Source organism: Oncorhynchus nerka, linkage group LG15, assembly GCF_034236695.1.
Source record: "Oncorhynchus nerka isolate Pitt River linkage group LG15, Oner_Uvic_2.0, whole genome shotgun sequence".
Classification (NCBI taxonomy): Eukaryota; Metazoa; Chordata; class Actinopteri; order Salmoniformes; family Salmonidae; genus Oncorhynchus; species Oncorhynchus nerka.
The window spans coordinates 95,248,799-95,274,002 of NC_088410.1; the positions used below are offsets into that span (position 1 = coordinate 95,248,799).

Below are 25,204 nucleotides of genomic sequence, written 5' to 3' on the forward strand. Positions count from 1 at the left end.
GCATTTCTACTTATCGTAATGTCCTGCACATGGTAGGCTCAGGTCTTCCAACAGCATTTCTACTTATCGTAATGTCCTGCACATGGTAGGCTCAGGTCTTCCTACAGCATTTCTACTTATCGTAATGTCCTGCACATGGTAGGCTCAGGTCTTCCTACAGTATTTCTACTTATCGTGATGTCCTGCACATGGTAGGCTCAGGTCTTCCTACAGCATTTCTACTTACCGTAATGTCCTGCACATGGTAGGCTCAGGTCTTCCTACAGTATTTCTACTTATCTTAATGTCCTGCACATGGTAGGCTCAGGTCTTCCTACAGCATTTCTACTTATCGTAATGTTGAAAATGTCAGGTGGCCATAACTAGGTTCTTGTGGGTTGTTCTGGCTTGGACAAGGATTATGGAGCGACTCATAACTAGGTCCTTGTGGGTCATTCTGGCTCGGGACAAGGATTACGGAGTGACTCATAACTAGGTCCTTGTGGGTCGTTCTGGCTCGGGACAAGGATTACGGAGCGACTCATAACTAGGTCCTTGTGTGTCGTTCTGGCTCGGGACAAGGATTACGGAGTGACTCATAACTAGGTCCTTGTGTGTCGTTCTGGCTCGGGACAAGGATTACGGAGTGACTCATAACTAGGTCCTTGTGTGTCGTTCTGGCTCGGGACAAGGATTACGGAGTGACTCATAACTAGGTCCTTGTGTGTCGTTCTGGCTCGGGACAAGGATTACGGAGTGACTCATAACTAGGTCCTTGTGTGTCGTTCTGGCTCGGGACAAGGATTACGGAGAGCCTCATAACAAGGTCCTTGTGTGTCGTTCTGGCTCGGGACAAGGATTACGGAGTGACTCATAACTAGGTCCTTGTGTGTCGTTCTGGCTCGGGACAAGGATTACGGAGTGACTCATAACTAGGTCCTTGTGTGTCGTTCTGGCTCGGGACAAGGATTACGGAGTGACTCATAACTAGGTCCTTTTGGGTCGTTCTGGCTCGGGACAAGGATTACGGAGCGCCTCATAACAAGGTCCCAGACGTTTTCCCCTGTCAGGTCACATGGTCAGGAGAAAAACGTCTGACTCTGGTCAAAAATCATGTATACTGTACATTTAACCTTTTCTAAATGTTCTATACATGTATAATGTATTCTCTTCACCTGATTGGCCACCTACCTCCTCTACAGATCGTGGAGGCGTCTCCGTTCCTGAGCCAGGACATGTTGGAGAGCTGTTTCCCTTATGTCCTGCTGAGGAACGCCTACAGAGAGGTCTACAAGAACTATATCATTACACTGGGCTAACACACACACACACACACTGCTGAGGAACGTCTACAGAGAGGTGTACAAGGCCACTATCATTACACTGGGCCGGATGCACTGAGTATCCGATATAACCTCTTCTGGGTTGGGATTCAAGCTGCTCGCTTTTGTAGACAGTGTGGCTTTCAAAGGCAATGTTAACCGTGTTCGTCAGGCCTGCTATATAGCACAGTTTCAGATTGAATCCAGGCTCTAGTCTCTGATGTCGTCAAACACTGCCTTCTGCTCCGTAGGGTCTAGGTTGTGTTACTGTAAAAGCTCTGTGGGGTCAACATTGGATTACTGTAAAAGCTCTGTGGGGTCAACGTTGGATTACTGTAAAAGCTCTGTGGGGTCTAGGTCGTGTTACTGTAAAAGCTCTGTGGGGTCAACGTTGGATTACTGTAAAAGCTCTGTGGGGTCTAGGTCGTGTTACTGTAAAAGCTCTGTGGGGTCTAGGTCGTGTTACTGTAAAAGCTCTGTGGGGTCAACGTTGGATTACTGTAAAAAGCACTTTGTGACAACTGATGATGTAAAATGTGATTTATAAATAATAATAATAATGATTGATTGGTTACTATGCACCGCTAACACAATATATGTGGCTTTTGTAAACCTTCAGAAATAATATAACCTTTATTTAGCCATTATTAAAGGGTTTATGAAAGAACATGTCCAATCGTTTTTTTGGAGAGATCTTGGAAAAAATACAATACTTACTCCCATTGTCTATGAATACAGGTTACTGATATTTATTTAAATGTGTGTTTACAGTAAAAGACAATAACAACATGGACATTACACACATTACACTAATATGAGTGTATTTCCAGCCCACCGCTCAAAAAGACTACCTACACCAACCTGTACCAAGCGTCCCCTGTGTTTTGCAATGGGGTCTGTTAGGCTGGGGGGAGTGTGGCCCATCCTGTAGTGTGTGTGTACTGGGCCTCCCCAATGGTCTAGAACTTCTCGGTAGGGGAGTCTATGGAACACCTCACACCCCAGTAGGTAGGAACACCTTGGTAGGTAGGAACACCTCGGTAGGTAGGAACACCCCGGTAGGTAGGAACACCCCGGAGGTAGGAACACCCCAGTAGGTAGGAACACCCCGGTAGGTAGGAACACCCCGGTAGGTAGGAACACATCATACCTCGGTAGGTAGGAACACCCCGGTAGGTAGGAACACCTCGACCCCCCCCCCCTTACTAGATTTAGATGCACTATTGTAAAGTGGCTGTTCCACTGGATGTCTTAAGGTGAACGCACCAATTTGTAAGTCGCTCTGGATAAGAGCGTCTGCTAAATGACTTAAATGTAATGTAATGTAGGTAGGAACACCCCGGTAGGTAGGAACACCCCGGTAGGTAGGAACACCTCATACCCCGGTAGGTAGGAACACCCCGGTAGGTAGGAACACCTCATACCTCGGTAGGTAGGAACACCTCGGTAGGTAGGAACACCCCGGTAGGTAGGAACACCCAGGAGGTAGGAACACCCCGGTAGGTAGGAACACCTCGGTAGGTAGGAACACCCCGGTAGGTAGGAACACCCCGGTAGGTAGGAACACCCCGGTAGATAGGAACACCTCATACCTCAGTAGGTAGGAACACCTCATACCTCAGTAGGTAGGAACACCTCAGTAGGTAGGAACACCTCATACCTCAGTAGGTAGGAACACCTCGGTAGGTAGGAACACCTCGGTAGGTAGGAACACCTCATACCTCGGTAGGTAGGAACACCTCGGTAGGTAGGAACACCTCATACCTCGGTAGGTAGGAACACCTCATACCTCGGTAGGTAGGAGCACCTCGGTAGGTAGGAACACCTCATACCTCGGTAGGTAGGAACACCTCGGTAGGTAGGAACACCTCATACCTCGGTAGGTAGGAACACCTCGGTAGGTAAGAACACCTCATACCTCGGTAGGTAGGAGCACCTCGGTAGATAGGAACACCTCATACCTCAGTAGGTAGGATCACCCCAGGAGGTAGGAACACCTCATACCTCGGTAGGTAGGAACACCTCGGTAGGTAAGAACACCTCATACCTCGGTAGGTAGGAGCACCTCGGTAGATAGGAACACCTCATACCTCAGTAGGTAGGAACACCCCGGTAGGTAGGAACACCCCGGTAGGTAGGAACACCTCACGTGATGGAGTGCAGTGAGACATGGCGAACTAAGTGGCTGAACAGCTCCTCACTATTTTGCACAATTATAATACCACTTTAGCCTTGTTCATACCTGGTGCTAACATTCAACCTTTGTCATGAAATTGTCCACATTTTTACACACGTGTAGATGATTGAAATCACAATCAGATCACAGTTATTTCAAAGCTCACTTCTGCAGTCACCCGTTGTGTCTGGATACCAGTCAAGTGTGAACAGATGTGGATGTTCAAACCATTTAAATCAGCATCTTAGGCTCTTGATATTTGAGTCTAGGTCTGATGGTCCATTTATTATTAGATTTATATTCCAAATCTAAGATCAGTTGGTGAATGACCTTGAGGCCTCGTCCCAGCTCCCTCCTGAGGCCTCGTCCCAGCTCCCTCCTGAGGCCTCGTCCCAGCTCCCTCCTGAGGCCTCGTCCCAACTCCCTCCTGAGGCCTCGTCCCAGCTCCCTCCTGAGCCCTTGTCCCAGCTCCCTCCTGAGGCCTTGTCCCAGCTCCCTGTGTGCTGTAGGTCTTGTTCAGGAATTATCCTACTGTACTCCACAGTGGTACTGATGACAAGTACTGGTGAGACAATGGGCTTACATAAAGGACCACAGCTTGTAGTGTTGGTGACAGAGTTGGTAATCTGCTGAGAGCTGGAGATCTCCAAGCCACTGGACCTATGTGTACACACACACACACGCTCTAACCACTAGGCTACCCTGCCGCCCCTCCAGGAGGAGGTGACATCATGGAAGGCCACGTTCAAACAGTAAGAACAGAATACACACCAGTAATGTGCTATAGATCCACATAGAAGTACGTTACAGTTTCACGGTTGTAGACAGAGTAGTAGTTGTAAAATAACTACAGTGGAAAGTTAACCTTTGCTTCTAGCATTGACGGTTGCATGAGACTAGGTTGTATGTTTCACACTGGATAATGTAAGCTAAGATAATAAAAGTTCCTAATTTATAATCGGTTGGTGAATCATGTTCAAATATAAGATGAGATCATTTAGTAAGTTACTTTTAGATGTTCAAACTGCTCCTGAAAATGCAAAATCCTCACAACATTTTTATACTGGGACTAAATGTTCCCATGTCTCTGGGATTTATAGAGATATGAAATCAGGTCTCTCTCCAGTAAAAGTAAATATTCAATGAATTATGTCTGCTCTGAGGTCAGTTCCCGGGCAGAGAAAGACCGTAGGCGGTAGTTGACATATTAAATAGAGAGAGAGAGAAAGAGAGAAATAGCTTTAATGTGCTATAGATCCACAAAGAACTACATTAGAGTTTCTCTTTCTCTCGCTTCGAGGCAAGCAACACTGAGGCAGGCATGAGAGCATATCTGTTCCGGACAACTGTGTGATCACGCTCTTCGTAGACGACGTGAGTAAGACATTTAAACAGGTCAACATACACAAGGCTGCAGGGCCAGACGGATTACCAGGACGTGTGCTCCGGGCATGTGCTGACCAACTGGCAGGTGTCTTTACTGACATTTTCAAGATGTCCCTGATTGAGTCTGTAATACCAACATGTTTCATGCAGACCACTGTGCCCAAGAACACAAAGGCATCCTGCCTAAATGACTACAGACCCGTAAGCACTCACGTCCGTAGCCATAAAGTGCTTTGAAGGTTGGTAATGGCTCACATCAACACCATTATCCCAGAAACCCTAGACCCTTTCCAATTTGCATACCGCCCAAACAGATTTCACAGATGACTCCACACTGCCCTTTCCCACCTGGACAAAAGGAACACCTATGTGAGAATGCTGTTCATTGACTACAGCTCAGCGTTCAACACCATAGTGCCCTCAAAGCTCATCACTAAGCTAAGGATCCTAGGACTAAATACCTCCCTCTGCAACTGGATCCTGGACTTCCTGACGGGCCGCCCCCAGGTGGTGAGGGTAGGTAGCAACATATCTGCCACGCTGATCCTCAACACTGGAGCTCCCCAGGGGTGCGTGCTCAGTCCCCTCCTGTATTCCCTGTTCACCCACGACAGCATGGCCAGGCATGACTCCGACACCATCATTAAGTTTGCAGACGACACAACAGTTGTAGGCCTGATCAACGACGAGACAGCCTATAGGGAGAAGGTCAGAGACCTGGCCAGGTGGTGCCAGAATAACAACCTATCCCTCAACGTAACCAAGACTAAGGAGGTGATTGTGGACCACAGGAAAAGGAGGACCAGGCACGCCCCCATTCTCATCGACGAGGCTGTAGTGGAGTAGGTTGAGAGCTTCAAGTTCCTTGGCGTCCACATCACCAACAAACTAGAATGGTCCAAACTAGAGGTCGACCGATTATGATATTTCAACGCCAATACGGCCGATTATATATATATATATATTTTTAATGACAATTACAACAATACTGAATAAACACTTATTTTAACTTAATATAATGCATCAATAAAAATCAATTTAGCATCAAATAAATAATGAAACATGTTCAATTTGGTTTAAATAATGCAAAAACAAAGTGTTGGAGAAGAAAGTAAAAGTGCAATATGTGCCATGTAAAAAAGCTAACGTTTAAGTTCCTTGCTCAGAACATGAGAACATATGAAAGCTGGTGGATCCTTTTAACATGAGTCTTCAATATTCCCAGGTAAGAGGTTTTAGGTTGTAGTTAATATAGTATTTATAGGATATTTCTCTCTATACCATTGGTATTTCATATACCTTTTGACTATTGGATGTTCTTATAGGCACTTTAGTATTGCCAGTGTAACAGTATAGCTTCCGTCCCTCTCCTCGCTCCTACCTGGGCTCGAACGAGGTACACATTGACAACAGCCACCCTCGAAGCAGCGTTAGCCATGCAGAGCATGTGGAACAATTACTCCAAGACTCAGAGCGAGTGACGTTTAAAACGCTATTAGCGCGCACCCCGCTAACTAGCTAGCCATTTCACATCGGTTACACCAGCCTAATCTCCGGAGTTGATAGGCTTGAAGTCATAAACAGCGCAATGCTTGAAGCACAGTGAAAAGCTGCTGGCAAAACACACGAAAGTGCTGTTTGAATTAATGCTTACGAGCCTGCTGCTGCCTACCATAGCTCAGTCAGACTGCTCTATCAAAACATAGACTTAATTATAACATAATAACACACAGAAATACAAGCCTTTGGTCATTAATATGGTCAAATCCGGAAACTATAATTTAGAAAACAAAACGTTTATTATTATCGCATATACTCTGACTCTGCGTGCAATGAATGCAAGAAAAGTGACACAATTTCACCTGGTTAATATTGCCTGCTAACCTGGATTTATTTTAGCTAAATATGCAGGTTTAAAAATATATACCTCTGTGTATTGATTTTAAGAAAGGAATGGATGTTTATGGTTAGCTACACGGAGCAACGACAGTCCTTTTTCCCCGAATACGCACCGCATCGATTATATGCAACGCAGGACACGCTAGATAAACTAGTAATATCATCAACAATGTGTAGTTAACTAGTGATTATGATTGATTGATTGATTGTTTTTTATAAGATAAGTCTAATGCTAGCTAGCAACTTATCTTGGCTTCTTACTGCATTCGCGTGACAGGCAGGATCCTCGTGGAGTGCAATGGGAGGAGGTGGCAGAGTGTTGGACTAGTTAACTGTGAGGTTGCAAGATTGAATCCCCGAGCTGACAAGTAAAAAAATCCGTAGTTCTGCCCCAGAACAAGGCAGTTAACCCACTGTTCGTAGGCCGTCATTGAAAATAAGAATGTGTTGTTAACTAACTTGCCTAGTTAAATAAAGGTGTAAAAAATTGCCCAAATCGGTGTCCAAAAATACCGAGATCCGATTGTTATGAAAACTTGAAATCGGCCCTAATTAATCGGCCATTCCGATGAATCGGTCGACCTCTAGTCCAAACACACCAAGACAGTCGTGAAGAGGGCACAACAAACCTATTCTCCCTCAGGAAACTAAAATGACTTGGCATGGGTCCTGAGATCCTCAAAACGTTCTACAGCTGCAACATCGAGAGCATCCTGACTGGTTGCATCACCGCCTGGTATGGCAATTGCTCGGCCTCTGACCGCAAGGCACTACAGAGGGTAGTGCGTACGGCCCAGTGCATCACTGGAAATGCTAAATCCTCATAACATTTTTATACTTGGACTAAATGTTCCCATGCCTCTGGGATTTATAGAGATATGAAATCAAGTCTCTCTCCAGTAAAAGTAAATATCAGTGAATTATGTCTGCTCTGAGAGGGGGGGCACTCACTCACTCTGGGGGATGAAGGGAGTGGACAGGCCCTCACTAACATGTTTAATTCAGACTAGAGGAAGAGGATGCTATGCAGTCAGTATGAAATCAGATCAATCGTGTTGAAATCAAACGTCCTCAAACGAGGATATCCAACAGTCTTTCAAACTAGATGAAGAGGATGTCGTGCCAATCATTATGAAACGAGATCAATCATGTTTAATTCGGACTACGTGTGGAGGATGTAACGCAGCCGTTATGAAATCAGATCTAACATTCTAAATTAAATCAGATGACACTGAGAAGCTTTGAGACACTGAGAAGCCTTTAGACACTGAGAAGCCTTGAGACAATGAGAAGCCTGAGAAGCCTTGAGACACTGAGAAGCCTGAGAAGCCTTGAGACACTGAGAAGCCTTGAGACACTGAGAAGCCTTGAGACACTGAGAAGCTTTGAGACATTGAGAAGCCTGAGAAGCCTTGAGACACTGAGAAGCCTTGAGACACTGAGAAGCCTTGAGACAATGAGAAGCCTGAGAAGCCTTGAGACACTGAGAAGCCTGAGAAGCCTTGAGACACTGAGAAGCCTGAGAAGCCTTGAGACACTGAGAAGCCTTGAGACACTGAGAAGCCTGAGAAGCCTTAAGACACTGAGAAGCCTGAGAAGCCTTGAGACACTGAGAAGCCTGAGAAGCCTTGAGACACTGAGAAGCCTTAAGACACTGAGAAGCCTGAGAATCCTTGAGACACTGAGAAGCCTGAGAAGCCTTGAGACACTGAGAAGCCTGAGAAGCCTTGAGACATTGAGAAGCCTGAGAAGCCTTGAGACAATGAGAAGCCTGAGAAGCCTTGAGACACTGAGAAGCCTGAGAAGCCTTGAGACACTGAGAAGCCTTGAGACACGGAGATGCTTTGAGACATTGAGAAGCCTGAGAAGCCTTGAGACACTGAGAAGCCTTGAGACACTGAGAAGCCTTGAGACAAAGAGAAGCCTGAGAAGCCTTGAGACACTGAGAAGCCTGAGAAGCCTTGAGACACTGAGAAGCCTGAGAAGCCTTGAGACACTGAGAAGCCTTGAGACACTGAGAAGCCTTGAGACACTGAGAAGCCTGAGAAGCGTTGAGACACTGAGAAGCCTGAGAAGCCTTGAGACACTGAGAAGCCTGAGAAGCCTTGAGACACTGAGAAGCCTTGAGACACTGAGAAGCCTTGAGACACTGAGAAGCCTTGAGACAATGAGAAGCCTGAGAAGCCTTGAGACACTGAGAAGCCTGAGAAGCCTTGAGCCACTGAGAAGCCTTGAGACACTGAGAAGCCTTGAGACACTGAGAAGCCTGAGAAGCCTTGAGACACTGAGAAGCCTTGAGACACTGAGAAGCCTTGAGACACTGAGAAGCCTGAGAAGTGTTGAGACACTGAGAAGCCTGAGAAGCCTTGAGACACTGAGAAGCCTTGAGACACTGAGAAGCCTGAGAAGCCTTGAGACACTGAGAAGCCTGAGAAGCCTTGAGACACTGAGAAGCCTGAGAAGCGTTGAGACACTGAGAAGCCTGAGAAGCCTTGAGACACTGAGAAGCCTGAGAAGCCTTGAGACACTGAGAAGCCTTGAGACACTGAGAAGCCTGAGAAGCCTTGAGACACTGAGAAGCCTGAGAAGCCTTGAGACACTGAGAAGCCTGAGAAGCCTTGAGACACTGAGAAGCCTTGAGACACTGAGAAGCCTGAGAAGCCTTGAGACACTGAGAAGCCTGAGAAGCCTTGAGACACTGAGAAGCCTGAGAAGCCTTGAGACACTGAGAAGCCTTGAGACACTGAGAAGCCTGAGAAGCCTTGAGACACTGAGAAGCCTGAGAAGCCTTGGCTAACCAACACTGGGAGACTCCTCCCACTCTGCCATTTTTTTAAATCGCTACTCCTTCTATTAAAGTAATTTTATCCAGCGGGAAAATAAAGATGAATGATCTTATTTAAAACTTTTGCCCTTTTGAGATGATTATTTCCCCGACCACACTGATGCCAACATTTTGAGACCCTGATGTCAACATGTAAATCATTTTTGGTTACATGTCAAATGTATAATAAACAACTAATTCAAATAGCTTTTGAATGTAAAAAAAATATAATACCCCAGACATATGTTGAAACCTGTAAATCGACTTTGTTACTGTGTGTAATGTCTCTTTTTAGTTTTTATTTTGTTTTTCTTAGACACAACGTATGTCACAATGTGTACGGTCTCTTTTTAGTTTTTATTTTGTTTTTCTTACACACAACGTATGTCACAATGTCATTTCTCCAATAGAAAAACAAACAAAAAAAGCTTTTTAAAGTGATCGACTTGAGGAAATCAACCCTCAACATTAAATGCAGTCATGCACTGTGAATTGAAGAGGCACGTCAAGGAGCATGGGAGTGACCCAGCCACCGAGAAAGACAAGCAACCAGGAGAAGTCACTCAGACTGGATGTTTCCCCGGTGACGTTGCCCGGTAGCTCTCACATCCCCACAGCTAATAAATGAGGCTTCATTAATTGAAGAAATACTTGATGTATGTATTCCACAGCAGCACTCAAGTTTAAAACCCTGAATTTAATTTATTTTCGGATCTCGGTAAATGACTAGAATCTCTTTGATTTGAAGATTCCACTATACTGGAAGAGTAGTTTCAGCCTCCACACCTGGGATGTTGTCGTTGTTATGAGAAATGTGCAGAATTCAAAGAAACTGCTGTACTGTGTTGTAATGTAACATGAAGCCTCAGGTTATCGTTGTATGTTTTCATTTGACATGTAACGGTCGATTGTTTTTCTGGGTAATCGAATAGCAGTTTGAATTGTTGTGGGTGGCTTTGGAGGACAGTTTATATTGGTTTATTTTGGTTTGGTCACTACAGGTCCTGTAGTGAAAAAGACTTTGGTCTGTGCTCTGCCAGTGCAGTGGAAAATTCTCATTGGGATTTAGAGTACACACACTGCCTTGAAAGCATAGCAGTCAACACCCCATCAGTGAAGTTGGCTCGGTTCTCTATTTTACTCTCTCTCTCCTTCCCCCCATCTCGCTCTCTCAACTCTCTCTCCTTCCCCCATCTCTTTCTCTCGCGCTCTCTCTCTCTTCTTCCTCCCATCCCTCTCTCTCTCCCTCTCTCTAACCCTGCTTCCTTCACATAACTTACATACGTTGGCCTAGACCTATCACAGTTCAGTTAGGTCCCCCCAGATGGGTGCTACGCAGGCTGGGGTGTACCAGAAGTGTTTCTCGGGACAGAGAACTTTGGGTGTTTCCGTTGAACAGTAGGCTATCTGAGAGACTTTTTACTATCTAGATATTCCCAGGAGAGTGTACTCTCTATCTCTCTCTGTCTCTCTCTCTCTGTCTCTCTCTCTGTGTTTTGTGTCACTACGCCTGAGCTCAGTGCTTAGGATTGTAAAGGACAGAACCATTGGGTTGTGCAGGCAGTGTAAAACTGTGGGTCTGTAAGGGTTTTGCCTTACTGTGACTGTGGGGTGGATGGCTGAGCTGGTGAGAGTGAGGAAGAAACACCTCCAGATGCCTATCTCCAGGTAAGAGAAAGGAACTCTGGGAAATGGGAACAGGATGGGAGAAGTGGTAATGCATTTCCAAACTTCATTAAGAAGTGTAAACCTTTCCTGTTTGTGATAAGGTAGGATTTAGGAGGGTATTGTGACATGCTGAGATTACTGTGACATACTGAGGTTACTGTGACCTACTGAGGTTACTGTGTGTACTGAGGTTACTGTGTGTACTGAGGTTACTGTGTGTACTGAGGTTACTGTGTGTACTGAGGTTACTGTGTGTACTGAGGTTACTGTGACATGCTGAGGTTACTGTGACGTGCTGAGGTTACTGTGTGTACTGACGTTACTGTGTGTACTGAGGTTACTGTGTGTACTGAGGTTACGGTGACACACTTTGGTTACTGTGTGTACTGACGTTACTGTGTGTACTGAGGTTACTGTGACATGCTGAGGTTACTGTGACCTACTGAGGTTACTGTGTGTACTGAGGTTACTGTGTGTACTGAGGTTACTGTGTGTACTGAGGTTACTGTGTGTCCTGAGGTTACTGTGACATGCTGAGGTTACTGTGACGTGCTGAGGTTACTGTGTGTACTGACGTTACTGTGTGTACTGAGGTTACTGTGTGTACTGACGTTACTGTGTGTACTGACGTTACTGTGTGTACTGAGGTTACTGTGTGTACTGAGGTTACGGTGACACACTTTGGTTACTGTGTGTACTGACGTTACTGTGTGTACTGACGTTACTGTGTGTACTGAGGTTACTGTGTGTACTGAGGTTACGGTGACACACTTTGGTTACTGTGTGTACTGAGGTTACTGTGTGTACTGAGGTTACTGTGTGTACTGAGGTTACTGTGACACACTGTGGTTACTGTGTGTACTGAGGTTACTGTGTGTACTGAGGTTACTGTGTCTACTGAGGTTACTGTGTGTACTAAGGTTACTGTGTGTACTGAGGTTACTGTGTGTACTGAGGTTACTGTGTGTACTGAGGTTACTATGTGTACTGAGGTTACTGTGTGTACTGAGGTTACTGTGACCTACTGAGGTTACTGTGACCTACTGAGGTTACTGTGACCTACTGAGGTTACTGTGACGTACTGAGGTTACTGTGACATACTGTGGTTACTGTGACCTACTGTGGTTACTGTGGCACACTGTGGTTACTGTGGCACACTGTGGTTACTGTGGCACACTGTGGTTACTGTGTGTACTGAGGTTACTGTGTGTACTGAGGTTACTGTGTGTACTGAGGTTACAGTGTGTACTGAGGTTACTGTGTGTACTGAGGTTACTGTGACATACTGATGTTACTGTGACATACTGAGGTTACTGTGACATACTGAGGTTACTGTGTGTGCTGAGGTTACTGTGTGTGCTGAGGTTACTGTGTGTACTGAGGTTACTGTGACATATTGAGGTTACTGTGTGTACTGAGGTTACTGTGTGTACTGAGGTTACTGTGTGTTACTGTGTGTACTGAGGTTACTGTGTGTACTGAGGTTACTGTGACGTACTGAGGTTACTGTGACATGCTGAGGTTACTGTGACATACTGAGGTTACTGTGTGTACCGAGGTTACTGTGTGTACTGAGGTTATTGTGACACACTCTGGTTACTGTGTGTACTGAGGTTACTGTGTGTGCTTAGGTTACTGTGTGTGCTGAGGTTACTGTGTGTGCTGAGATTACTGTGTCTGCTGAGGTTACTGTGTGTGCTGAGGTTACTGTGTGTGCTGAGATTACTGTGTGTGCTGAGGTTACTGTGTGTACTGAGGTTACTGTGTGTACTGAGGTTACTGTGTGTACTGAGGTTACTGTGTCTACTAAGGTTACTGTGTGTACTGAGGTTACTGTGTGTACTGAGGTTACTGTGTGTACTGAGGTTACTATGTGTACTGAGGTTACTGTGTGTACTGAGGTTACTGTGTGTACTCAGGTTACTGTGTGTACTCAGGTTACTGTGTGTACTGAGGTTACTGTGTGTACTAAGGTTACTGTGTGTACTAAGGTTACTGTGTGTACTGAGGTTACTGTGTGTGCTGAGGTTACTGTGTGTGCAGAGGTTACTGTGTGTGCTGAGGTTAGTGTGTGTGCTGAGGTTACTGTGTGTGTGCTGAGGTTACTGTGTGTGCTGAGGTTACTGTGTGTACTGAGGTTACTGTGTGTATTGACGTTATTGTTTGTACTGAGGTTACTGTGACATACTGAGGTTACTGTGACATACTGAGGTTACTGTGACATACTGAGGTTACTGTGACATACTGAGGTTACTGTGACGTACTGAGGTTACTGTGTGTACTGAGGTTACTGTGTGTACTGAGGTTACTGTGTGTACTGAGGTCACTGTGTGTACTGAGGTTACTGTGACATACTGAGGGTACTGTATCCTGCTGAGGTTACTGTGTGTGCTGAGGTTACTGTGACATGCTGAGGTTACTGTGTGTACTGAGGTTACTGTGTGTACTAAGGTTACTGTGTGTACTAAGGTTACTGTGTGTACTAAGGTTACTGTGTGTACTGAGGTTACAGTGTGTACTGAGGTTACTGTGTGTACTGTGGTTACTGTGTGTACTGAGGTTACTGTGTGTACTGAGGTTACTGTGTGTACTGAGGTTACTGTGTGTACTGAGGTTACAGTGTGTACTGAGGTTACTGTGTGTACTGAGGTTACTGTGTGTACTGAGGTTACTGTGTGTACTGAGGTTACTGTGTGTACTGAGGTTACAGTGTGTACTGAGGTTACTGTGTGTACTGAGGTTACTGTGTGTACTGAGGTTACTGTGACCTACTGAGGTTACTGTGACCTACTGAGGTTTCTGTGACCTACTGAGGTTACTGTGACGTACTGAGGTTACTGTGACATACTGTGGTTACTGTGACCTACTGTGGTTACTGTGGCACACTGTGGTTACTGTGGCACACTGTGGTTACTGTGGCACACTGTGGTTACTGTGGCACACTGTGGTTACTGTGTGTACTGAGGTTACTGTGTGTACTGAGGTTACTGTGTGTACTGAGGTTACAGTGTGTACTGAGGTTACTGTGTGTACTGAGGTTACTGTGACATACTGATGTTACTGTGACATACTGAGGTTACTGTGACATACTGAGGTTACTGTGTGTGCTGAGGTTACTGTGTGTGCTGAGGTTACTGTGTGTGCTGAGGTTACTGTGTGTACTGAGGTTACTGTGACATATTGAGGTTACTGTGTGTACTGAGGTTACTGTGTGTACTGAGGTTACTGTGTGTTACTGTGTGTACTGAGGTTACTGTGTGTACTGAGGTTACTGTGACGTACTGAGGTTACTGTGACATGCTGAGGTTACTGTGACATACTGAGGTTACTGTGTGTACCGAGGTTACTGTGTGTACTGAGGTTACTGTGTCTGCTGAGGTTACTGTGTGTGCTGAGGTTACTGTGTGTGCTGAGGTTACTGTGTCTGCTGAGGTTACTGTGTGTGCTGAGGTTACTGTGTGTGCTGAGGTTATTTTGTGTGTGCTGAGGTTACTGTGTGTGCTGAGGTTACTGTGTGTGCTGAGGTTACTGTGACATACTGAGGTTACTGTGACATACTGAGGTTACTGTGACATACTGAGGTTACTGTGACGTACTGAGGTTACTGTGTGTACTGAGGTTACTGTGTGTACTGAGGTTACTGTGTGTACTGAGGTTACTGTGTGTACTGAGGTCACTGTGTGTACTGAGGTTACTGTGACATACTGAGGGTACTGTATCCTGCTGAGGTTACTGTGTGTGCTGAGGTTACTGTGACATGCTGAGGTTACTGTGTGTACTGAGGTTACTGTGTGTACTAAGGTTACTGTGTGTACTAAGGTTACTGTGTGTACTAAGGTTACTGTGTGTACTAAGGTTACTGTGTGTACTAAGGTTACTGTGTGTACTAAGGTTACTGTGTGTACTAAGGTTACTGTGTGTACTAAGGTTACTGTGTGTACTAAGGTTACTGTGTGTACTGAGGTTACTGTGACATACTGAGGTTACTGTGTGTACTGTGGTTACTGTGTGTACTGAGGTTACTGTGTGTACTGAGGTTACTGTGTGTACTGAGGTTACTGTGTGTACTGAGGTTACAGTGTGTACTGAGGTTACTGTGTGTACTGAGGTTACTGTGTGTACTGAGGTTACTGTGTGTACTGAGGTTACTGTGTGTACTGAGGTTACAGTGTGTACTGAGGTTACTGTGTGTACTGAGGTTACTGTGTGTACTGAGGTTACTGTGACCTACTGAGGTTACTGTGACCTACTGAGGTTTCTGTGACCTACTGAGGTTACTGTGACGTACTGAGGTTACTGTGACATACTGTGGTTACTGTGACCTACTGTGGTTACTGTGGCACACTGTGGTTACTGTGGCACACTGTGGTTACTGTGGCACACTGTGGTTACTGTGGCACACTGTGGTTACTGTGTGTACTGAGGTTACTGTGTGTACTGAGGTTACAGTGTGTACTGAGGTTACTGTGTGTACTGAGGTTACTGTGACATACTGATGTTACTGTGACATACTGAGGTTACTGTGACATACTGAGGTTACTGTGTGTGCTGAGGTTACTGTGTGTGCTGAGGTTACTGTGTGTGCTGAGGTTACTGTGTGTACTGAGGTTACTGTGACATATTGAGGTTACTGTGTGTACTGAGGTTACTGTGTGTACTGAGGTTACTGTGTGTTACTGTGTGTACTGAGGTTACTGTGTGTACTGAGGTTACTGTGACGTACTGAGGTTACTGTGACATGCTGAGGTTACTGTGACATACTGAGGTTACTGTGTGTACCGAGGTTACTGTGTGTACTGAGGTTATTGTGACACACTCTGGTTACTGTGTGTACTGAGGTTACTGTGTGTGCTTAGGTTACTGTGTCTGCTGAGGTTACTGTGTGTGCTGAGGTTACTGTGTGTGCTGAGGTTACTGTGTCTGCTGAGGTTACTGTGTGTGCTGAGGTTACTGTGTGTGCTGAGATTACTGTGTGTGCTGAGGTTACTGTGTGTACTGAGGTTACTGTGTGTACTGAGGTTACTGTGTCTACTGAGGTTACTGTGTGTACTAAGGTTACTGTGTGTACTGAGGTTACTGTGTGTACTGAGGTTACTGTGTGTACTGAGGTTACTATGTGTACTGAGGTTACTGTGTGTACTGAGGTTACTGTGTGTACTCAGGTTACTGTGTGTACTAAGGTTACTGTGTGTACTGAGGTTACTGTGTGTACTAAGGTTACTGTGTGTACTAAGGTTACTGTGTGTACTGAGGTTACTGTGTGTACTGAGGTTACTGTGTGTACTGAGGTTACTGTGTGTATTGAGGTTACTGTGTGTATTGAGGTTACTGTGTGTACTCAGGTTACTGTGTGTACTCAGGTTACTGTGTGTACTGACGTTACTGTGTGTACTGACGTTATTGTTTGTACTGGCGTTACTGTGACCTACTGAGGTTACTGTGTGTGCTGAGGTTACTGTGTGTGCTGAGGTTACTGTGTGTGCTGAGGTTACTGTGTCTACTGAGGTTACTGTGTGTGCTGAGGTTACTGTGTGTGCTGAGGTTACTGTGTGTGCTGAGGTTACTGTGTGTGCTGAGGTTACTGTGTGTGCAGAGGTTACTGTGTGTGCTGAGGTTAGTGTGTGTGCTGAGGTTACTGTGTGTGCTGAGGTTACTGTGTGTGCTGAGGTTACTGTGTGTGCTGAGGTTATTTTGTGTGTGCTGAGGTTACTGTGTGTGCTGAGGTTACTGTGTGTGCTGAGGTTACTGTGACATACTGAGGTTACTGTGACATACTGAGGTTACTGTGACATACTGAGGTTACTGTGACGTACTGAGGTTACTGTGTGTACTGAGGTTACTGTGTGTACTGAGGTTACTGTGTGTGCTGAGGTTACTGTGTGTGCTGAGGTTATTTTGTGTGTGCTGAGGTTACTGTGTGTGCTGAGGTTACTGTGTGTGCTGAGGTTACTGTGACATACTAAGGTTACTGTGACATACTGAGGTTACTGTGACATACTGAGGTTACTGTGACGTACTGAGGTTACTGTGTGTACTGAGGTTACTGTGTGTACTGAGGTTACTGTGTGTACTGAGGTTACTGTGTGTACTGAGGTCACTGTGTGTACTGAGGTTACTGTGACATACTGAGGGTACTGTATCCTGCTGAGGTTACTGTGTGTGCTGAGGTTACTGTGACATGCTGAGGTTACTGTGTGTACTGAGGTTACTGTGTGTACTAAGGTTACTGTGTGTACTAAGGTTACTGTGTGTACTAAGGTTACTGTGTGTACTAAGGTTACTGTGTGTACTAAGGTTACTGTGTGTACTAAGGTTACTGTGTGTACTAAGGTTACTGTGTGTACTGTGGTTAATGTGTGTACTGAGGTTACTGTGTGTACTGAGGTTACTGTGTGTACTGAGGTTACTGTGTGTACTGAGGTTACAGTGTGTACTGAGGTTACTGTGTGTACTGAGGTTACTGTGTGTACTGAGGTTACTGTGTGTACTGAGGTTACAGTGTGTACTGAGGTTACTGTGTGTGCTGAGATTACTGTGTGTGCTGAGGTTACTGTGTGTACTGAGGTTACTGTGTGTACTGAGGTTACTGTGTCTACTGAGGTTACTGTGTGTACTAAGGTTACTGTGTGTACTGAGGTTACTGTGTGTACTGAGGTTACTGTGTGTACTGAGGTTACTATGTGTACTGAGGTTACTGTGTGTACTGAGGTTACTGTGTGTACTCAGGTTACTGTGTGTACTAAGGTTACTGTGTGTACTGAGGTTACTGTGTGTACTAAGGTTACTGTGTGTACTAAGGTTACTGTGTGTACTGAGGTTACTGTGTGTGCTGAGGTTACTGTGTGTGCTGAGGTTACTGTGTGTGCTGAGGTTACTGTGTCTACTGAGGTTACTGTGTGTGCTGAGGTTACTGTGTGTGCTGAGGTTACTGTGTGTGCTGAGGTTACTGTGTGTGCTGAGGTTACTGTGTGTGCTGAGGTTACTGTGTGTGCTGAGGTTACTGTGTGTGCTGAGGTTACTGTGTGTGCTGAGGTTACTGTGTGTGCTGAGGTTACTGTGTGTGCTGAGGTTATTTTGTGTGTGCTGAGGTTACTGTGTGTGCTGAGGTTACTGTGTGTGCTGAGGTTACTGTGACATACTGAGGTTACTGTGACATACTGAGGTTACTGTGACATACTGAGGTTACTGTGACGTACTGAGGTTACTGTGTGTACTGAGGTTACTGTGTGTACTGAGGTTACTGTGTGTGCTGAGGTTACTGTGTGTGCTGAGGTTATTTTGTGTGTGCTGAGGTTACTGTGTGTGCTGAGGTTACTGTGTGTGCTGAGGTTACTGTGACATACTGAGGTTACTGTGACATACTGAGGTTACTGTGACATACTGAGGTTACTGTGACGTACTGAGGTTACTGTGTGTACTGAGGTTACTGTGTGTACTGAGGTTACTGTGTGTACTGAGGTTACTGTGTGTACTGAGGTCACTGTGTGTACTGAGGTTACTGTGACATACTGAGGGTACTGTATCCTGCTGAGGTTACTGTGTGTGCTGAGGTTACTGTGTGTGCTGAGGTTACTGCGTGTGCTGAGGTTACTGTGTGTGCTGAGGTTACTGTGTCTACTGAGGTTACTGTGTGTGCTGAGGTTACTGTGTGTGCTGAGGTTACTGTGTGTGCTGAGGTTACTGTGTGTGCTGAGGTTACTGTGTGTGCAGAGGTTACTGTGTGTGCTGAGGTTAGTGTGTGTGCTGAGGTTACTGTGTGTGCTGAGGTTACTGTGTGTGCTGAGGTTACTGTGTGTGCTGAGGTTATTTTGTGTGTGCTGAGGTTACTGTGTGTGCTGAGGTTACTGTGTGTGCTGAGGTTACTGTGACATACTGAGGTTACTGTGACATACTGAGGTTACTTTGTGTACTGAGGTTACTGTGTGTACTGAGGTTACTGTGTGTACTGAGGTTACTGTGTGTGCTGAGGTTACTGTGTGTACTGAGGTTACTGTGTGTCCTGAGGTTTCTGTGTGTGCTGAGGTTACTGTGTGTACTGAGGTTACTGTGTGTGCTGAGGTTACTGTGTGTACTGAGGTTACTGTGTGTATTGAGGATACTGTGACACACTGTGGTTACTGTGTGTACTGAGGTTACGGTGTGTACTGAGCTTACTGTGTGTTCTGAGGTTACTGTGTGTTCTGAGGTTACTGTGTGTTCTGAGGTTACTGTGTGTACTGAGGTTACTGTGTGCACTGAGGTTACTGTGTGCACTGAGGTTACTGTGTGTACTGAGGTTACTGTGTGTACTGAGGTTACTGTGTGTACTGAGGTTACTGTGTGTACTGAGGTTACTGTGTGCACTGAGGTTACTGTGTGCACTGAGGTTACTGTGTGCACTGAGGTTACTGTGTGTACTGAGGTTATTGTGACACACTCTGGTTACTGTGTGTACTGAGGTTACTGTGACATTTTGAGGTTACTGTGTGTACTGAGGTTACTGTGTGTACTGAGGTTACTGTGACATTCTGAGGTTACTGTGACATTCTGAGGTTACTGTGGCATTCTGAGGTTACTGTCACATGCTGAGGTTACTGTGTGTACTGAGGTTACTGTGTGTACTGAGGTTACTGTGTGTATTGAGGATACTGTGACACACTGTGGTTACTGTTTGTACTGAGGTTACTGTGTGTACTGAGCTTACTGTGTGTTCTGAGGTTACTGTGTGTACTGAGGTTACTGTGACATTCTGAGGTTACTGTGACATTCTGAGGTTACTGTGACATTCTGAGGTTACTGTGACATTCTGAGGTTACTGTGACATGCTGAGGTTACTGTGACGTACTGAGGTTACTGTGTGTGCTGAGGTTACTGTGTGTACTGAGGTTACTGTGTGTACTGAGGTTACTGTGTGTGCTGAGGTTACTGTGTGTGCTGAGGTTACTGTGTGTGCTGAGGTTACTGTGTGTGCTGAGGTTACTGTGTGTGCTGAGGTTACTGTGTGTTCTGAGGTTACTGTGTGTTCTGAGGTTACTGTGTGTACTGAGGTTACTGTGACATTCTGAGGTTACTGTGACATTCTGAGGTTACTGTGACATGCTGTGGTTACTGTGACATTCTGAGGTTACTGTGACATTCTGAGGTTACTGTGACATTCTGAGGTTACTGTGTGTACTGAGGTTACTGTGTGTACTGAGGTTACTGTGTGTGCTGAGGTTACTGTGACATGCTGTGGTTACTGTGACATTCTGAGGTTACTGTGACATTCTGAGGTTACTGTGACATTCTGAGGTTACTGTGTGTACTGAGGTTACTGTGTGTACTGAGGTTACTGTGTGTACTGAGGTTACTGTGACATTCTGAGGTTACTGTGACATTCTGAGGTTACTGTGTGCAATGAGATTATTGTATGTGCTGAGGTTACTGTGTGTGCTGAGGTTACTGTGTGTGCTGAGGTTACTGTGTGTTCTGAGGTTACTGTGTGTTCTGAGGTTACTGTGTGTACTGAGGTTACTGTGACATGCTGTGGTTACTGTGACATTCTGAGGTTACTGTGACATTCTGAGGGTACTGTGACATTCTGAGCTTACTGTGTGTTCTGAGGTTACTGTGACATACTGAGGTTACTGTGACATGCAGAGGTTACTGTGTTAGTGTGTGTGAGGTTACTGTGTGTACTGAGGTTACTGTGTACTGAGGTTACTGTGACATACTGAGGTTACTGTGACATACTGAGGTTACTGTGTGTACCGAGGTTACTGTGTGTACTGAGGTTACTGTGTGTACTGAGGTTACTGTGTGTGCTGAGGTTACTGTGTGTGCTGAGGTTACTGTGTGCGCTGAGGTTACTGTGTGTGCTGAGGTTACTGTGTGTTTTGAGGTTATTGTGTGTACTGAGGTTACTGTGACATGCTGAGGTTACTGTGACATTCTGATGTTACTGTGACATTCTGAGGTTACTGTGTGTACTGAGGTTACTGTGTGTACTGAGGTTACTGTGACATGCTGAGGTTACTGTGACATTCTGATGTTACTGTGACATTCTGAGGTTACTGTGTGTACTGAGGTTACTGTGACACACTGTGGTTACTGTGACATTCTGAGGTTACTGTGTGTGCTGAGGTTACTGTGACACACTGTGGTTACTGTGTGTACTGAGGTTACTGTGTGTACTGAGGTTACTGTGTGTACTGAGGTTACTGTGACATACTGAGGTTACTGTGACATTCTGAGGTTACTGTGTGTGCTGAGGTTACTGTGACATTCTGAGGTTACTGTGTGTGCTGAGGTTACTGTGTGTAATGAGGTTACTGTGTGTGCTGAGGTTACTGTGTGGGCTGAGGTTACTGTGTGGACTGAGGTTACTGTGTGTACTGAGGTTACTGTGTGTACTGAGGTTACAGTGTGTACTGAGGTTACTGTGACATACTGAGGTTACCATTGCTGATTACTGTGACTGAGGTTACTGTGTGTGCTGAGGTTACTGTGACATGCTGAGGTTACTGTGACATGCTGAGGTTACTGTGTGTACTGAGGTTACTGTGTGTACTAAGGTTACTGTTTGTACTAAGGTTACTGTGTGTACTAAGGTTACTGTGTGTACTAAGGTTACTGTGTGCACGAAGGTTACTGTGTGTGCTGACTTACTGTGTGTACTGAAGGTTACTGTGTGTACTGAGGTTACTGTGACATACTGAGGTTACTGTGACATACTGAGGTACTGTGACATACTGAGGTTACTGTGTGTTACTGTGACATACTGGTTACTGTGACATACTGAGGTTACTGTGTTTACTGTGTGTGCTGAGGTTACTGTGTGTCTGAGGTTACTGTGTGTGCTGAGGTTACTGTGACATTCTGAGGTTACTGTGACTGAGGTTACTGTGACATTCTGAGGTTACTGTGTGTTCTGAGGTTACTGTGTGTAGGTTACTGTGTGTACTGAGGTTACTTACTGAGTGTGTTCTGAGGTTACTGTGTGTGCTGAGGTTACTGTGTGGGCTGAGGTTACTGTGTGGACTGAGGTTACTGTGTGTACTGAGGTTACTGTGTGTACTGAGGTTACTGTGTGTACTGAGGTTACTGTGTGTACTGAGGTTACTGTGACATACTGAGGTTGTATCTGCTGAGGTTACTGTGTGTGCTGAGGTTACTGTGACATGCTGAGGTTACTGTGACATGCTGAGGTTACTGTGTGTACTGAGGTTACTGTGTGTACTAAGGTTACTGTGTGTACTGAGGTTACTGTGACTGAGGTTACTGTGTGTACTGAGGTTACTGTGTGTACTATTTTACTGTGACACACTGTTTACTGTGTGTACTGAGGTTACTGTGTACTGTTACTGTGTTACTGTGTGTTCTGAGGTTACTGTGTGTACTGAGGTTACTGTGACATTCTGAGGTTACTGTGACATTCTGAGGTTACTGTGACATTCTGAGGTTACTGTGTGTACTGAGGTTACTGTGTGTACTGAGGTTACTGTGACATGGTGAGGTTACTGTGACATTCTGAGGTTACTGTGACATTCTGAGGTTACTGTGACATTCTGAGCTTACTGTGTGTTCTGAGGTTACTGTGACATACTGAGGTTACTGTGACATGCAGAGGTTACTGTGTGTACTGAGGTTACTGTGTGTACTGAGGTTACTGTGTGTACTGAGGTTACTGTGTGTACTGAGGTTACTGTGTGTGCTGAGGTTACTGTGACATACTGAGGTTACTGTGACATACTGAGGTTACTGTGTGTACTGAGGTTACTGTGTGTACTGAGGTTACTGTGTGTACTGAGGTTACTGTGTGTACTGAGGTTACTGTGTGTGCTGAGGTTACTGTGTGTGCTGAGGTTACTGTGTGTGCTGAGGTTACTGTGTGTGCTGAGGTTACTGTGTGTGCTGAGGTTACTGTGTGTGCTGAGGTTACTGTGTGTTCTGAGGTTACTGTGTGTTCTGAGGTTACTGTGTGTACTGAGGTTACTGTGACACTGTGACATTCTGAGGTTACTGTGACATTCTGAGGTTACTGTGTGTACTGAGGTTACTGTGTACTGGGTTACTGTGTGTACTGAGGTTACTGTGACACACTGAGGTTACTGTGTGTACTGAGGTTACTGTGTGTACTGAGGTTACTGTGACATACTGAGGTTACTGTGACATTCTGAGGTTACTGTGTGTACTGAGGTTACTGTGACATTCTGAGGTTACTGTGTGTGCTGAGGTTACTGTGTGTACTGAGGTTACTGTGTGTACTGAGGTTACTGTGTGTGCTGAGGTTACTGTGACATACTGAGGGTACTGTATCTGAGGTTACTGTGTGTGCTGAGGTTACTGTGTGTGCTGAGGTTACTGTGTGGACTGAGGTTACTGTGTGTACTGAGGTTACTGTGTGTACTGAGGTTACAGTGTACTGAGGTTACTGTGACATACTGAGGGTACTGTGATCCTGCTGAGGTTACTGTTACTGTGTGTGCTGAGGTTACTGTGACATGCTGAGGTTACTGTGACATTCTGAGCTTACTGTGTGTTCTGAGGTTACTGTGACATACTGAGGTTACTGTGACATGCAGAGGTTACTGTGTGTACTGAGGTTACTGTGTGTACTGAGGTTACTGTGTGTACCGAGGTTACTGTGTGTACTGAGGTTACTGTGTGTACTGAGGTTACTGTGACATACTGAGGTTACTGTGACATACTGAGGTTACTGTGTGTACCGAGGTTACTGTGTGTACTGAGGTTACTGTGTGTACTGAGGTTACTGTGTGTACTGAGGTTACTGTGTGTGCTGAGGTTACTGTGTGTGCTGAGGTTACTGTGTGTGCTGAGGTTACTGTGTGTGCTGAGGTTACTGTGTGTGCTGAGGTTACTGTGTGTGCTGAGGTTACTGTGTGTTCTGAGGTTACTGTGTGTTCTGAGGTTACTGTGTGTACTGAGGTTACTGTGACATGCTGTGGTTACTGTGACATTCTGAGGTTACTGTGACATTCTGAGGTTACTGTGTGTACTGAGGGTACTGTGACATACTGAGGTTACTGTGTGTACTGAGGTTACTGTGACATACTGAGGTTACTGTGACATACTGAGGTTACTGTGTGTGCTGAGGTTACTGTGTGTGCTGAGGTTACTGTGTGTACTGAGGTTACCACTGGCTCCATGTCATCTACAAGACCCTGCTAGGTAAAGTCCCCCCTTATCTCAGCTCGCTGGTCACCATAGCATCTCCCACCTGTAGCACACGCTCCAGCAGGTATATCTCTCTAGTCACCCCCAAAACCAATTCTTTTTTGGCCGCCTCTCCTTCCAGTTCTCTGCTGCCAATGACTGGAACGAACTACAAAAATCTCTTAAATTGGAAACACTTATCTCCCTCACTAGCTTTAAGCACCAACTGTCAGAGCATCTTACAGATTACTGCACCTGTACATAGCCCACCTATAATTTAGCCCAAACAACTACCTCTTTCCCAACTGTATTTAATTTATTTATTTATTTTGCTCCTTTGCACCCCATTATTTTTATTTCTACTTTAAACATTCTTCCATTGCAATACTACCATTCCAGTGTTTTACCTGCTATATTGTATTTACTTTGCCACCATGGCCTTTTTTGCCTTTACCTCCCTTCTCACCTAATTTGCTCACATTGTATATAGACTTGTTTTTTTTACTGTATTATTGACTGTATGTTTGTTTTACTCCATGTGTAACTCTGTGTCGTTGTATGTGTCGAACTGCTTTGCTTTATCTTGGCCAGGTCGCAATTGTAAATGAGAACTTGTTCTCAACTTGCTTACCTGGTTAAATAAAGGTGAAATAAAAAAATAAAAAAATAAAAACTGAGGTTACTGTGACATACTGAGGTTACTGTGACATACTGAGGGTACTGTGACATACTGAGGTTACTGTGTGTACTGAGGTTACTGTGACATACTGAGGTTACTGTGACATACTGAGGTTACTGTGTGTGAGGTTACTGTGT

The 25,204-nt window shown here is 45.2% G+C and overlaps 2 protein-coding genes across 2 annotated transcripts in view; both read left to right on the forward strand.

The window, feature by feature from the left end:
- The window catches only part of nckap1l (NCK associated protein 1 like), a 60,276-nt gene extending 58,308 nt beyond the window's left edge, over window positions 1-1,968 (forward strand). The window contains exon 31 of the mRNA XM_065002071.1: window positions 1,182-1,968. Coding sequence (XP_064858143.1) covers window positions 1,182-1,298 — 117 coding nt within the window. The 3' untranslated portion in view covers window positions 1,299-1,968. The remainder of the gene's footprint in view (window positions 1-1,181) is intronic.
- Window positions 1,969-10,829: 8,861 nt separating this feature from the next.
- The window catches only part of LOC135559854 (dual specificity calcium/calmodulin-dependent 3',5'-cyclic nucleotide phosphodiesterase 1B-like), a 189,621-nt gene continuing 175,246 nt past the window's right edge, over window positions 10,830-25,204 (forward strand). The window contains exon 1 of the mRNA XM_065000739.1: window positions 10,830-11,254. Coding sequence (XP_064856811.1) covers window positions 11,202-11,254 — 53 coding nt within the window. The 5' untranslated portion in view covers window positions 10,830-11,201. The remainder of the gene's footprint in view (window positions 11,255-25,204) is intronic.